Genomic DNA, 14,042 nt, shown 5'->3' with positions numbered 1-14,042 from the left:
CCCATCAAACACTCCCCAGGACAGGTACAATACGGGGGTTAGATACAGAGTAAAGCTCCCTCTACACTGTCCCCCATCAAACACTCCCCAGGACAGGTACAATACAGGGGGGTTAGATACAGAGTAAAGCTCCCTCTACACTGTCCCCCATCAAACACTCCCCAGGACAGGTACAATACGGGGGTTAGATACAGAGTAAAGCTCCCTCTACACTGTCCCCCATCAAACACTCCCCAGGACAGGTACAATACAGGGGGGTTAGATACAGAGTAAAGCTCCCTCTACACTGTCCCCCATCAAACACTCCCCAGGACAGGTACAATACGGGGGTTAGATACAGAGTAAAGCTCCCTCTACACTGTCCCCCATCAAACACTCCCCAGGACAGGTACAATACAGGGGGGTTAGATACAGAGTAAAGCTCCCTCTACACTGTCCCCCATCAATAAGAAAAAAAAAGAAAAAAAAAAAAACGGGGGTTAGATACAGAGTAAAGCTCCCTCAAAAAAAAGGAAAAAAACGGGGTTAGATACAGAGTAAAGCTCCCTCGACACTGTCCCCATCAAAACACTCCCAGGACAGGTACAGCACGGGGTTAGGTACAGAGTAAAGCTCCCTCGACACTGTCCCCATTAAAATACACCCAGGACAGGTACAGCATGGGCTAGATACACTTTCACGACCGGTGGGCACCGCAGGGGCTGGAGTGCATCGTCGATGCCAAGAATGTCATTTCAATTTGAGTTTGGTTTTGCTTTATTTGATTTTAATAAAGTTATTTTATTTTTAAAAAGGGTTAGATGCAGAGTAAAGCTCCCTCTACACTGTCCCATCAAACACTCCTAGGGCAGCTACAACACAGGTTAGATACAGAGTAAAGCTCCTTTCACCCTTCTCAAATAATGTGCTTCAGCCCCATACAGTAGGTGCAGCTATGTACTGTGCTGTCAGCCACTGGGAACTGTGCCTAACTTGATTTCTCACACACACACACCCTACAGGCAGCAGACTCTGGCAGTTTCAGCCCAGGTGGTCTATGCTGGCTGAATCCTGGTCAGTGAGGTAATGACCAGTATCTCACCCACAGTGTCATTCAATCCCTCAGCCAGGGAGTTAAAGGACGGTGGGAAGCTTCATCTTTGGCAGTGACTTAAACTGTAATAGGGACTGAAGCTGCAAACTGTGGCTGACAAGTCATAACGGTTATAATGAACACCCTCAAATATACTGCACCTGACCAGAAGGGGCAGTGATATGGGAGTGCCCTAGTCATGTACATGCCACCTGACAGGAAGGGGTGGTCCCAGCAGAGCAGCCGGTTTTAGCTTTTCACAATGCTGGATCTGATGGAAGCAAATACTGATCGTATATTTTATAACAAGGGGATTTATGTTCCATCACATTTCTTACTTGTGCCTTGTTGGTGGAGAGGCTTTGGGGAGTCAGGAGGTGGCACACAGTCAAAGAGCCAGACTTTGACCTGCTCTGGTATCCCCCACACTGTCAAACCGTATATAGGGGAGACAGTGAGCTTCATGTAAAAAGCAACACAAATTCATATAATCTAGCTCCTCAACAAGGAAGATTTTAACACCTATATACACTACATTAAAATCGGACAGTACTCAGTTATTCTAATATCCAATTACTTTACACTTTAAGGTTTCAAATGTTAATTCCCGAGGTTCAAATTTGTTAATTCTAACATCAGCTAAATACATAGAAAAATGTGCACATCAAAAATATAGTTTGACAGAGGCTCCTGTTCCAGTGCATACACCAGCCTTGAATGTTCAGAGACGGGATTTACTCAATCATAGGGTGTCCAAGGGGTCTCGAGTCCAGCGAAGCCGGGGGGGGGGGGGGTGGGGGGGCAGGGGAACTTTGAACCCCTGTTCCCAATAATCTGTGATGTTCTCAAGTTGCTGATATGAACAGATTGTGTTGTTTTGATTTCATATTCATCTACTGACACAATCGAGCTAAAATCAGCCCCCTCCCAAATCCAGGCCTTTGAAATTCTAACCCACGCAAGGAAACCCATTACTCCAGGAAATTCTTCCCCAGAGGAGCTCAGTTACAACCTGGGTTCGAGGGTCACTGGTTGGACACCCCTGCTCTGTAAGGCAAGTTGAAATTGTGCATTTACTAACGCTGGTAAATATAGGACAGGAATTATTGCTGGTTTTTTTAAGCCAGTGGGGATTCATCAGTAAGCTGAGAAGAGGCATCAAAGCGTCCAGAATTATCTCAACACCAATGCTTCTCATTTTTGTGAGAATTCACAATGTTGGATTTGAGGTTTTCAGACCAGTCAAATACTGGGGAGTGACAGCAAGTGCGATCCTTACCCTGCTGAATAAACGTGTGCTGTATGTGGGCCGGGGGGCTGCACAGCTTGATCCTGGATATGTGACAGTAAATGTGAGGACACTAAGTGTTTATAACAGACGCCTCGATGGGAGTTATTATTACAAGTTCCACAGCAGCCAGTAAGGGTCTGGGTTGTTGTATCTCTGGAGCAAAAGGTCAGCCAGCCGAGGAGCATGTTTAATGTTTGTAAAATCCTTAGCAGAGAAGCGACCCTAAGGGGTTTGCAAAACTAAAGGACTTTTACCTTCTCCCCCCCCCCCCCACCCCCGTCCATGGCAGGGGTGATTCTGTTAACAAGATAATCAAGTAATCAAATGTAACTCTCTTTGGTAGCAGTATGCCCCAGGGTGTAAAGGTCTCCAGTGGGGTTTCACCCTGCATATTTAGCAGTCTCCAGTTAAAAGGTTTAATATGATTTGTGTTCAGAATCCAGTTTAAAATCCACCTAATCGTAAATCAGAAGGCAGTTGGTGGTGGGGTCCTGATACAGGTCTGTAAGAGGCTGGGAAGAATGGGTGATAGGGATGTATGCAGGTTATTCAGCTTGGACAACGAGCCCCAAACTGCAGGTCACAAAGATAATATTAATCAGCACCAAGTAAGTTCTGAATGAGAAAAAAATTCCTCACAGCAAAAGCAGTTAAAGAACTGGATAAATATCATTAGAAAGGAGTGATGTCTCAGTGCAGATATAGACAATCAAACACAATGTGACCCCCAATCTGCAGGGGTCACAGAGAGGTGACTGAATGGCTTCCGTCGTGGGCAATGTACAAAGTTAAGTTGTAAGGTTTGATATTAAGTGTTGCTCGATGAGAATCTTTCCTCGAAAGGCTAAATCAGCCGAGAGGAGCCCATGTGATGGAGCACACTGTCCATGGGCTGGGGAAAGACTGAGCTAAAGGCCCATTGTCTCTTCTGCCTGGAAAACATTGTTCAAAGTTGTGCGTTCGATACACAGTGTAAGGAGATCAAACTAGTAAAACATATCCTCTACGTACAATACAGCAGACGTCAAACCCTGAAATGCTGCATGGTCTCCTGTGACATTATTGCACTGAAGTGAGATGAGTGATGGCCTGGCATTGGACCAACACCCAAGCTCATGTTAGCAGCCATTGTTGCAGCTGGTCCTGAGGCAGTTGCAGTTCCCTGGTTCAGTGGCTCGTGACAATGTGTCGCAGTCCAAGAGCTTTCTATCTGGAAATGTGTGAGCTGCTGCGAGACTGGCTGGAGGAGGTGGTAGCAGCACTGAGCTGAGAGAATCTGCTTTGACAGGACTCCAGGCTACTCATGGACCCCCTGTAAAGAGAAAGGGCAACTGTTACATTGTGCTCCTTATCACATCTCTTCCATAGGTACTGCCCCCAGTAACACCTGAGACATGGGAACAGGAGGAGGCCTTCAGTCTCTCAAGCCTATTCTGCCACTCAGTGAGATCACGGCTGATCAGTGTTTGACTCCAACCATGTGCCTTGGCTCCATATCCTTTTATACCCTCATCATTAGTCTTGCTGCACCTCAGCAGGCTATTCGAGCATAGGGGGGCATCACAGTGCTGACATCTGCATGCATGCACTTTCAGCAGAGGTCACTGGAGGGCGAGCAGGAGTAGGAACCTCAGCTGATTGATCAGGATGCTGTAGCCGTTGTGATCTGCTGCTCCAGCTGTAGTTTAGGGACTACCTTAATATAATTCTCTGCATTGAAAACACTGTCCCATTAGCTAATGTGACAACAGACACAGGTGGCAACACACAACCCTGCACCAGAGAGGTTACATCGGGCTCAGCCCTTTTACTGAGGAAGGGCCAATCAGCAGATTTTACCAGTTCAGGACCCTGGCGCTGCTTTTCTCTCATGTCAGGGTATCCAGATTGAAGCAGGACAGTTGCAGGGGGTTGGGCTGCAGTGCTAGCTGAATGGGGCAATGCTTGTGTGTCAGCTGAAGGCAAACTATAGACACCCACCTGAAATCTTCTGACGCCAGCACCTCAGTGTAGTACATGATTTTGCACTTGTGGGAGGAGACTTGTAAAGAAGCCAGTACATCATCAACACGAGGGAGGTTTGAGGAGCATGACCATGGACTGTGCATCTTCCACTGCAAGACGTAGAATCCGGGCCAGCGAGTCACGTGTGAGCCCTGGAGACAGAAACCATGTGATCCTGAGTTCCCTAAATGGGTAGGGTTGGCAAAACCACCCGGCAACTGATGGAGATTTCAAACACACTTTTTAAAAAACTTAATCTCAAAGACATCCTCCATCCTGCCTCTCGCGCCAGTCATGGCTCAGGGGTAGTACTCTCGCTTCAGAGTCTGGAGGTTGTGGGTTTAAGCCCCATTCCAGAGACTAGAGCCCATAAGCCTGGCGGACACTCCCAGCGCTGTACCTGAGAGAGTCTAGAAAGGGTGTGATGAGGCTTGTGAGTGGATGGTGGAAGAGAAGTGGGGGCAGTGAAAGGCAAGGAGGGAGGAGAGGGGGGGGTGTGGGAAGAGCAGCCACACAGTCTGGAATTTTGTCTCTCTCCTATAAGAAACTCCTTAAAACCCACCTCTTTAACCCAGCTTTAGACCTCTCCTCCTAATAGCTCCTTTTTTGCCTTGGCATCCATTTTTTCGATTATGCCTCTGTGAAATGCCTTTAGATGTTTTTCTATATTAAAGTGTTTCATGAATACAAGTAGTTAGTGTTGTTAAAAAGTAGTGTTTGGACTGAAAGGAAACTGAACTCCTTAGAGTGAACTGGTCACTGAAAACTGAAGAGTTTAAATATTCATGTGAAAATGATCAGAGAGAATTCATTTGATACTTAAAGAAGTGAGAAAAGTAATTGGAGTCATGGGTGGAATTTTTTAGTTCATTAAATCCTTGGCTACTGTATGTGGAGAATGGAAAATAGTTTAAGTTCCAATTATAGAACTGTTACAATCAGTGACTATTTTTAATCTGTAACCCGGGAAAAAAAAATGAAGTCCATCAAGTTTTGTCCTCATCAGGCAGACAGAGGATGGAACAGTTTCTGTAAAGGTTATCCAGCGTCAGTGTAAAACACTCCCAGGGCAGGTACAGCTCGGGGGTTAGATACAGAGTAAAGCTCCCTCTGCACTATCCCAGCAAACACTCCCAGGGCAGATACAGCACGGGGTTAGATACAGAGTAAAGCTCCCTCTACACTGTCCCCATCAAACACTCCCAGGACAGGGACAGCACCGGGGTTAGATACAGAGTAAAGCTCCCTCTACACTGTCCCCATCAAACACTCCCAGGACAGGTACAGCACCGGGGTTAGATACAGAGTAAAGCTCCCTCTACAGTAGGGCTGTCCAACATATGACCTGCTGGCCAGGATCTGACCCACCAAAGGTTTCTATCTGGCCCGCGGGTGTATTTCAGAAGTGAGAAATTTCCCATTGACGTCTTTCAGACTGGCTTTTTAAAACATTGCGCTGTCAGTTTCACAGCTGACAGGTGCTGCATGAGAACGTTAACAACGGTTTCCCAACTTCGGACAGATTCCAACTTTTTTTTTTAAAGTCCGCCGGAAAGTCTCAAGTCCATACAAAGCTCAGAACCGCTGTTCCCAATGTCAGCACCTGTCAGCTGTTAAACTCCGCAATTGTTTTTTAAAAACTGACCAACCACAAAGCTGCTGTGCTGAGTGCTCCTGCTCCCTGCATCTGTCAAATAGAGGGGGTGGGGGGGGGGGAGGGGGGTGTGGAACAGAGAGAAAGGGACAGAGAGAAAAAGACAGATCAAAATCACTCCTGACAGGTGGACATCTATCTGGAATACTCTGCATTGTTACTACAAGTGTACGGGCAAACATTGACTACTTGTGCAAGCAGAGAAATACCAGTGTCCAACATAGTGATGAGAAAGTAACTCAATAAATTAATCTTCTCATTTAAAGTTTCTTCACAAAAATGCACATTTGTTGTTTTGATTAACAGTAAGATAAATTTTTAATGCCTTTTTTCTTTCCGAAATTGTATCACCGTCCCTCCGTGTAAGACAAAAATTGTAATGTGCGCCCCTCCCCCCCCCCCCACCACGTGAACAGGTTGGACAACCCTGCTCTACACTGTCCCCATCAAACACTCCCAGAACAGGTACAGCACGGAATTAGAATTCAGGAGGGTTTTGGTGTATACTGTTAAGTGTAATGTTACTAATTTTACTCGAGTGCAAGGGGGCTGATGTACAGCCATGGAAGCAGACCTGGACGCTTTCTCCCTCCCGACAGATGAGGGGTGTTTCCACTGGGCTGTAGTCTACACCCAGCACCCAGCTCTTCTCTATCAGCTGCACATTGTTCCCGCTGGGGAGGGGAACCAGTGGGCTGGCCGAATCCTTGCGATTGATCTGAGGTGCCCGCTTGGAATGGAAGATGTTAAACACCACATCACCCTTCAGGATGTCAAAGTCCCAGGTGATGACTGACGAGGCCTCCAGAATCTCAATTGCCTTCTGCAAAACAAAGCAAACTAGACTGAAAGGCAGACCCAGGGAGAAAGCACAGCTGGAGTAAAGAAATAGGCTCTCATGAACAGTGTCAGACCAACCTGGGAGAAATGGATGAAAACTTACTGTACAAGGATAGAGTTCCAAATCATTCTGCAGTGTAAATATGCTTCACTGTAACTGTGAAGTTACTGCTAATGCAGCAGGTTAAGGATAATTCACTGTGTGACTGTACAGAGTCACTGTTTATTCAACTGGATAAGGATTATTCAGTGTAACGTGTGGAGTTACTGTTTATTCAGTGGAGTTAATTGCAATCACAGGCTGTGCACGGTTAATGATGATTCAGTACCTCATGTGGGACTCCTTTGAGGATACTGGCTGACTGATAAATGGTTTCGGTCCAGAGTTTGATTTGATCTTCATTTTCCAGCATTTCCTCCGTCTGGTACAAGGACTTGGGAACCATTCCTCCTTCTGGGATATTACACTGTAAACAGAAGCATAGGATAGCCATGATTAATAAAACATCACAATTAAAGTACACCTTTCCCACAGCCCATGTACACTCTGCCTGCCCATTTAATCTCCTCTCACAGGCCATGTACACTCTGCCTGCCCATTTAAACTCCTCCCACAGCCCATGTACACTCTGCCTGCCCATTTAAACTCCTCCCACAGCCCATGTACACTCTGCCTGCTCATTTAATCTCCTCTCAGAGCCCATGTACACTCTGCCTGCTCATTTAATCTCCTCCCACAGCCCATGTACACTCTGCCTGCTCATTTAATCTCCTCCCACAGCCCATGTACACTCTGCCTGTCCATTTAATCTCCTCTCACAGCCCATGTACACTCTGCCTGCTCATTTAATCTCCTCCCACAGCCCATGTACACTCTGCCTGCTCATTTAATCTCCTCTCACAGCCCATGTACACTCTACCTGCTCATTTAATCTCCTCCCACAGCCCATGTACACTCTGCCTGCTCATTTAATCTCCTCCCACAGCCCATGTACACTCTGCCTGCTCATTTAATCTCCTCTCACAGCCCATGTACACTCTGCCTGTCCATTTAATCTCCTCTCACAGCCCATGTACACTCTGCCTGCTCATTTAATCTCCTCTCACAGCCCATGTACACTCTGCCTGCTCATTTAATCTCCTCTCACAGCCCATGTACACTCTGCCTGCTCATTTAAACTCCTCCCACAGTCCATCACTCTACCCATTCTGCAGCTTTTCTAACCCAGAACAAAATGAAATTATTTGAAAGGTTACAGGCTTCTGTAGTTTACTATGTTACTGTCACTGACAGAATGTTGTAACGTCACCCCTTACACAGCTTGAACTGCACCTCCCCCAAACCTCTGCACCACCCTCACTGTCCCCCACCTAAGTACCGCCCTCACATTGCACTGACTGACCCTCCATACCAGCAACTCGTACCAGGCAGTCGCCACCCAGGAAGTCAGGAACAATCTCTTTGTCGATGTAATCCACGAGCCCTCCGGTGCCTTGATAGTTATTGCCACTGTAAATGAGGAATTTCTGACGGGTGTTCTCGTTGATGAATGGATTGACCTGAAGAACACACAGAAATGGGAGGTGCATCAGGCTGTTTTGGGTATCTGCCCAAACTCTCAGACTCAGGGTGGTCCAGGAAGGTTGGCCTTTCTTTATCCATTCTTGGTATGGGGGGGGGGGGGGGGGAAATCACTGGCAAAGCCAGCATTTATTGCCCGATGAAGGGTCACAGACCTGAAACGTTAACTCTCTACACAGATACTGCCAGACCTGCTGAGTATTTCTGGCACTTTCTGTTCTCATTTCAGCATTTATTGCCCATCCCCTTGTTGCCCCAAGCTTGATACAGTTGAGTGACTCGCTCGGCCACTTCAAAGAGCAGTTAAGAGTCAACCACATTTATGTGGCACACAGGCCCAGACTGGGTATGGACAGCAGACTTCCTTCCACATAGGATATTAGTGAAACAGTGGGTTTTTGTGCCTCCTTTAGCTGCATGGCCACTTTTCATGAGAGAAACTTTTTGTTGATAGATTTGTAAAATTGGATACAATATTATCAAACCGGATATGGTGGGATTTGATATCTCATTCTCTGGATCACTCCTCTGGTAAAACAGAATCACTCTGTTACTGTATCCAAGTGTCACAAAAACCTGGTATTTAAACCAATATAAAAATGGCTTGATCTGTACAAACCAGAAATTTTGGGTTTGGTACCTGGGCCGTGTGGGGCTAGCCGATCTCAGAAAACATCCCTGGTCCAGAGGGGAGGAAAAAATCAGCCAAGGGTCCTGCTGCTGCCCAGTGAGTGGGTTCTACTTGGACGTTGAGTGAGGACAGGCTTGTCTGTGATACCTCTACAGTCCAGTTATCACTGTCTGGGCACCTGTTGGATGTACAGGGAGTCCTGGACAGTAAAATTGGGAAGAGGACAGGAGCAGCATCAGTTCATCACTCACCAGTGTCCAAAGGACAGGGAAGACTCGAGGTGCCCTGACAATCAGTAGCCGGCCCAGCGTCTCCGGGTAATTTGCTTCCACCACCTCAATGATCCTCAGTAACGCCTTCACTCCTGGCCGCCAAAGGTGCCTCATGTTCAGCCCTTCCAGGTCAACCAGGCAGGTCCATGATCTGCTCATTCAATCAAAAACCAGAGTTACTCACTGACCCAGCCCTCCCCCACTGGCTGCCCCTCCCACACTGACCCAGCCTGTCCCAGCTATACTCCTACTAACCCATCCACTCTCCCACTGACCCATCCACTCCCCCACTGCTCCTGCCCCTCCCAGCTTGGAGAAACCTCTCAACTATCTCCCCCAGCCTTGGTGAATTGTTTCTATAATCAGTCGCCATTGAGCTGCACCGACTCCCCTATATTTCCACCGACCGAGCTCCCGTCCCCTGGTCTCTCATGTAACTGAGTCAAAATCGGGTAACTCTACAAAGGATGACCTCTGAAGAAAGAAAGTGAAAGTGAACGACAAAGAGTGAGTGAGTGAGAGTAAGCGAGAGTGAGAGCGCCGGTGTGATAATTGTGAAACTGTATCCCAGCAGGAAGCAGCACTTTCAGGAGCAATGAGAGAGAAATCAAGAGGGTAGAGAGAGGCAGGGGCAGTGGGAATGTACAAAACTTCACTGACGTGATTGGTCGGCCAAAGACTTTAGTGTTCTCTTCACATCTTTTCTGCCCATCCTCGTTGATCGACAGAACCTGGAACAAGAGGAAGAGCTCTTAGTGATGGCTGCCAGCTGTACCAGGGCAAGTGCTGAGATTTCAGGGCACAGTCTGATCCCAGGCACTGTCCTCCTGTGACTGAGCCTGTGGCCCAGAGCTGTGGATTTGGGAGTCTGGCCCCATTCGCACTGATCTGCGTAATGACACCAAAAATCCATCTTACAATTACATATTTATCTGACCACAGGAATCAAAGACAAAGCCACAACTAAACATCATTAACACAATGACAAGAAAGACAGCTTTAATCACCCTCCTCCCCACCAATAAACAACAATAACTTGTATTTATATAGCACCTTTAACATAGTAAAACAGCCCAAAGAACTGTACTGGTGCAATTTATCAACCAAACTTTGACACCAAGCTACATAAGGACAGGTGACAGAGGTAGGTTTTAAGGAGCATCTTAAAAGGAGAGAGGCAGAGAGATTTAGAGAGGAAATTCCAGAGCATAGGGCCTTGGCAGCTGAAGGCGTGGTCACCAATGGTGGAATTAGGGATGCTCAAGAGGCCAGAATTAGAGGAGCACAGAGATTGCGGAGGGTTGTGGGGCTGGAAGAGATTATAGAGATAGGGAGGACACAAGGCCATGGAGGGGTTTGAAATCGAGGTCATGTAGTCATGATTGACACAGGAGGCCCCATTCAGCCCATCAAGTCAATGCCAGCTCTCTAGAGCAATCCAGTCAATTCCATTCCCGGGCTCAATCCCCATAGCCCTGTAAGTTTATTTCCCTCAAGTGCCCATCCAGTTTCCTTTTGAAATCATTCATCATCTTCGCTTCCACCACCCTCCTAGGTAGTGAGTTCCAGGTCATTACCACTCGCTGCGTAAAAGAGTTCTTCCTCACATTCCCCCTGAATCTCTTGCCCAAACATTAAGTCTGTGTTCCCTAGTCTGTGTATTATCAGCTGATAGGGACAGCTTTTGACTCTGCCACCCCTCCAAGTTTGGTATCATTGGCAAATTTTGAAGTTTTTCTCTGTATTCCAATATTCAAGATATTTATATATATCAAAAAAAGTAGTGGTCCTAGCACTGACCCCTGGGGAACACTGTCTACCATCCATTTACCACAACTCGCTGTTTTCTGTCCTTAAGTCAGCTTTTTATCCAAACTGACAATGACCCTCATTCCATGAGCCTCAGTTTTGTCAACCAACCATTTATGTGGTATTTTGTAAACCCTTTCATTAAATCCATATTGACAACAGCCACCACATTCCATTCATCAACCTTCTCTGTTACTTCATCAAAAATTCAATTAGATTAGTCAAGCATGATCTGCCTTTTACAAATCCGTGCTGGCTATCCTGAATTAACTCAAACCTCTCCAAGTGTCTGTCGATTTTTTTTTCCCCCTTGATTATTGTTTCTAAAACCTTACCACCGATGTTAGACTAACTGGCCTGTAGTTGCCAGGACTGTCCTTACACCCTTTCTTGAATACGGGTGTCACATTTGCCAGTTTCTAATCCTCTTGGCGCCTCCCCTGTGTTCAGGGAAGTTTGGAATATTATGGCAAGCCCTTCTGCTATCTCCATCCGCACTCCCTTTAGCATCCTGGGGTGGAAGCCATCCGGACCAGGTGACATCCACTCTAAGCACAGCCAGCCTTTCCAGTACAGCCTATCAATTTTCACCCCATCCATTACCTCTACTATCTCCACTTCTACCACTATTTTGTCAGCATCCTCTCCCTTAGAAAACACTGATACAAAGTACTCATTATTCTAATATAAAAGCAAAAGACTGCGGATGCTGGAAATCTGAAACAAAAACAAGAAATGCTGGAATCACTCAGCATCTGTGGATGGTGCCAGACCTGCTGAGTGATTCCAGCATTTCTTGTTTTTGTTTACTCATTATTCTAGTCTTGCCCTGTGCCTCTAAGTATCTATCACCCTCTCTGTCCTTAATAGGACCCACTCCACCTCTTACTGCCCACTTACTATTTACAGGCTGCTAGAAGATTTTAGGGGTCCCTTTTATGTTAACTGGCAAGTGTTGCAGACTGGAAGCTAATGTAGTTCAGTGAGCACAGGAGTGATGGGTGAGTGGGACTTGTTGTGAGCTAGGACACGGCCAACAGAGTTTTGAATGAACTCAAGTTTACAGAGGCTGGCCTGGAGAACATAGGATTAGTCAAGTCTGGACCCGTTCAGAGATCCTGCTCGCTAATTTTGAATTCTGAGCAGAAACACAGAAGAATAGAGAGGAAATGAACATGTGGTTCAAGAAATAAATAAATCTTTGCTGTGTCAGGTCTGGTGACATAGTCGTCATGTTACCAGACTAATAATCCAGACAATCTGAGTTCAAATCTGACCATAAACCTCCTTTCAGTTTAAAGAAAAAATCTGTGGCTAGTCAGTGATCTATTCCGACCTTGGACAGAGTCACCAGAAAGATAGCAGGGCTTAAAAGGGTTAAATTCTGAACACAGGTTTCACAGACTGGGCTTGTATTCACTCGAATATAGAAGATTAAAGGATGATCTAATTGAAGTGTTTAAGGTGATTAAAAGATTTGATTGGGTAAATAGAAGCTATTTCCTCTGGTGGGGGGAGTCCAGAACAAGGTAGCAGAACCTTAAAATTCGAGCCAGGCCGTTCAGGGGTGATGTCAGGAAGAACTTCTTCACACAAAGGGGAGTGGAATTCTGGAACTCTCTTCCCCAAAAAGCTGTGGATGCTTGGGGGAAGGGGGGGGGGGAGGGACATCTCAAGTGGTCAACCAAAAATTTCAAAACTGAAATTGATGGAGTTTTGTTAGGCAAGATTATTAAAGGTAAATGAAAGACTTGCATTTATATAGCGCCTTTCACAACCACCAGATGTCTCAAAACGCTTTACACCCAATGAAGTATTTTTGAAGTATAGTCACTCTTGTAATGTAGGAAAAGCAGCAGCCAATTAGCGCACAGCAAGCTTCCACAACAGGTGATCTGTTTTTGTGATGTTGATTGAGGGATAAATCTTGGCCAGGACACCGGGGAAAACTCCCCCGCTTTTCTTCAAAACAGTGCCATGGGATATTTTACATCCAGCTGAGCAAGCAGATGGGGCCTCAGTTTAATATCTCATCCTAAAGACAGCACCTCTGACAGTGCAGCATTCCCTCAGTACTGCACTGGAGTGTCAGTCCGGATTTTTGTGCTCAAGCCCTGGAGCGGGACTTGAAGCCTGAACCTTGTGATTCAGGCCAGAGTGTTACCCATTGAGCCACAGCTGACACTCTAAATGGAGTTAAAAGATACCGATCAGCCACGATCTAACTGAATGGCAGAACAGAATCGAGGGGCTGAATGGTCTCCTTGTGTTCCTGTGTTCTACAGAACAACACTGGTCAAGGATTACTGCACACTTGAGGCTGAATATCACTGACTGACTCACATGTCGTAGAATGGCCTCCTCCCTCACAGCTTTCAGCAGCCCCTTTGTGTCCATCTGTCCCAGGCGCAGGATGTACAGTGGCCGGCCATCTTGGTCAAGGAAAGAGAAGGAAATCAAGATTTACATTCAAAGTTGCAGCCCCAGCACAAGATCCCCAAAACCGACCAGCCTATCACTGACAGGTCACCAGTAACCCTCGGAGTTACCCAGAGGGTGTGCCAGCTGCCAGGTATCTGCTTGGCAACATCTTATAGATCTTACAGACAGGGACCGGGAATCATAGGGTCATGGGCACAATGGCACAGATGGAGGCCAATCAGCCATCGAGTCCATGCTGGCTCTCTGTAGAGCAATCCAGTCAGTCCCATTTCCCCACTCTAACCCCAACGCCCTGTAAGTTATTTCCCTCAAGTGACCATCCAGTTTCCTTTTGAAATCATTCATTGTCTCCACTTCCACCACCCTCGTAGGTGGTGAGTTCCAGGTCATTACCACTCGCTGGGTAAAAAAGTTCTTCCTCACATTCCCCCCTCATGTCTTTTTC

The 14,042-nt window shown here is 46.5% G+C and overlaps 1 protein-coding gene across 4 annotated transcripts in view; it reads right to left on the bottom strand.

Moving 5' to 3' along the window:
* Positions 1-478: 478 nt before the first annotated feature.
* Positions 479-14,042, bottom strand: part of LOC137383569 (SEC14-like protein 5) — a 30,667-nt gene continuing 17,103 nt past the window's right edge. For 3 of the 4 annotated variants that reach the window (XM_068056688.1, XM_068056687.1, XM_068056689.1), the window contains 8 exons: positions 13,499-13,587; positions 10,007-10,077; positions 9,326-9,497; positions 8,287-8,421; positions 7,191-7,328; positions 6,596-6,844; positions 4,344-4,519; positions 479-3,675 (listed from right to left, as the gene is read on the bottom strand). In XM_068056688.1, coding sequence (XP_067912789.1) covers positions 3,570-3,675; positions 4,344-4,519; positions 6,596-6,844; positions 7,191-7,328; positions 8,287-8,421; positions 9,326-9,497; positions 10,007-10,077; positions 13,499-13,587 — 1,136 coding nt within the window. In that variant the 3' untranslated portion in view covers positions 479-3,569. Of the gene's footprint in view, positions 3,676-4,343; positions 4,520-6,498; positions 6,845-7,190; positions 7,329-8,286; positions 8,422-9,325; positions 9,498-10,006; positions 10,078-13,498; positions 13,588-14,042 lie in introns of those variants that run through there. The other variant, XM_068056690.1, reaches the window with a different exon arrangement.

This window comes from Heterodontus francisci, chromosome 24, assembly GCF_036365525.1.
Source record: "Heterodontus francisci isolate sHetFra1 chromosome 24, sHetFra1.hap1, whole genome shotgun sequence".
Taxonomy (NCBI): domain Eukaryota; kingdom Metazoa; phylum Chordata; class Chondrichthyes; order Heterodontiformes; family Heterodontidae; genus Heterodontus; species Heterodontus francisci.
This window is presented reverse-complemented; position numbering and strand designations above follow the sequence as displayed.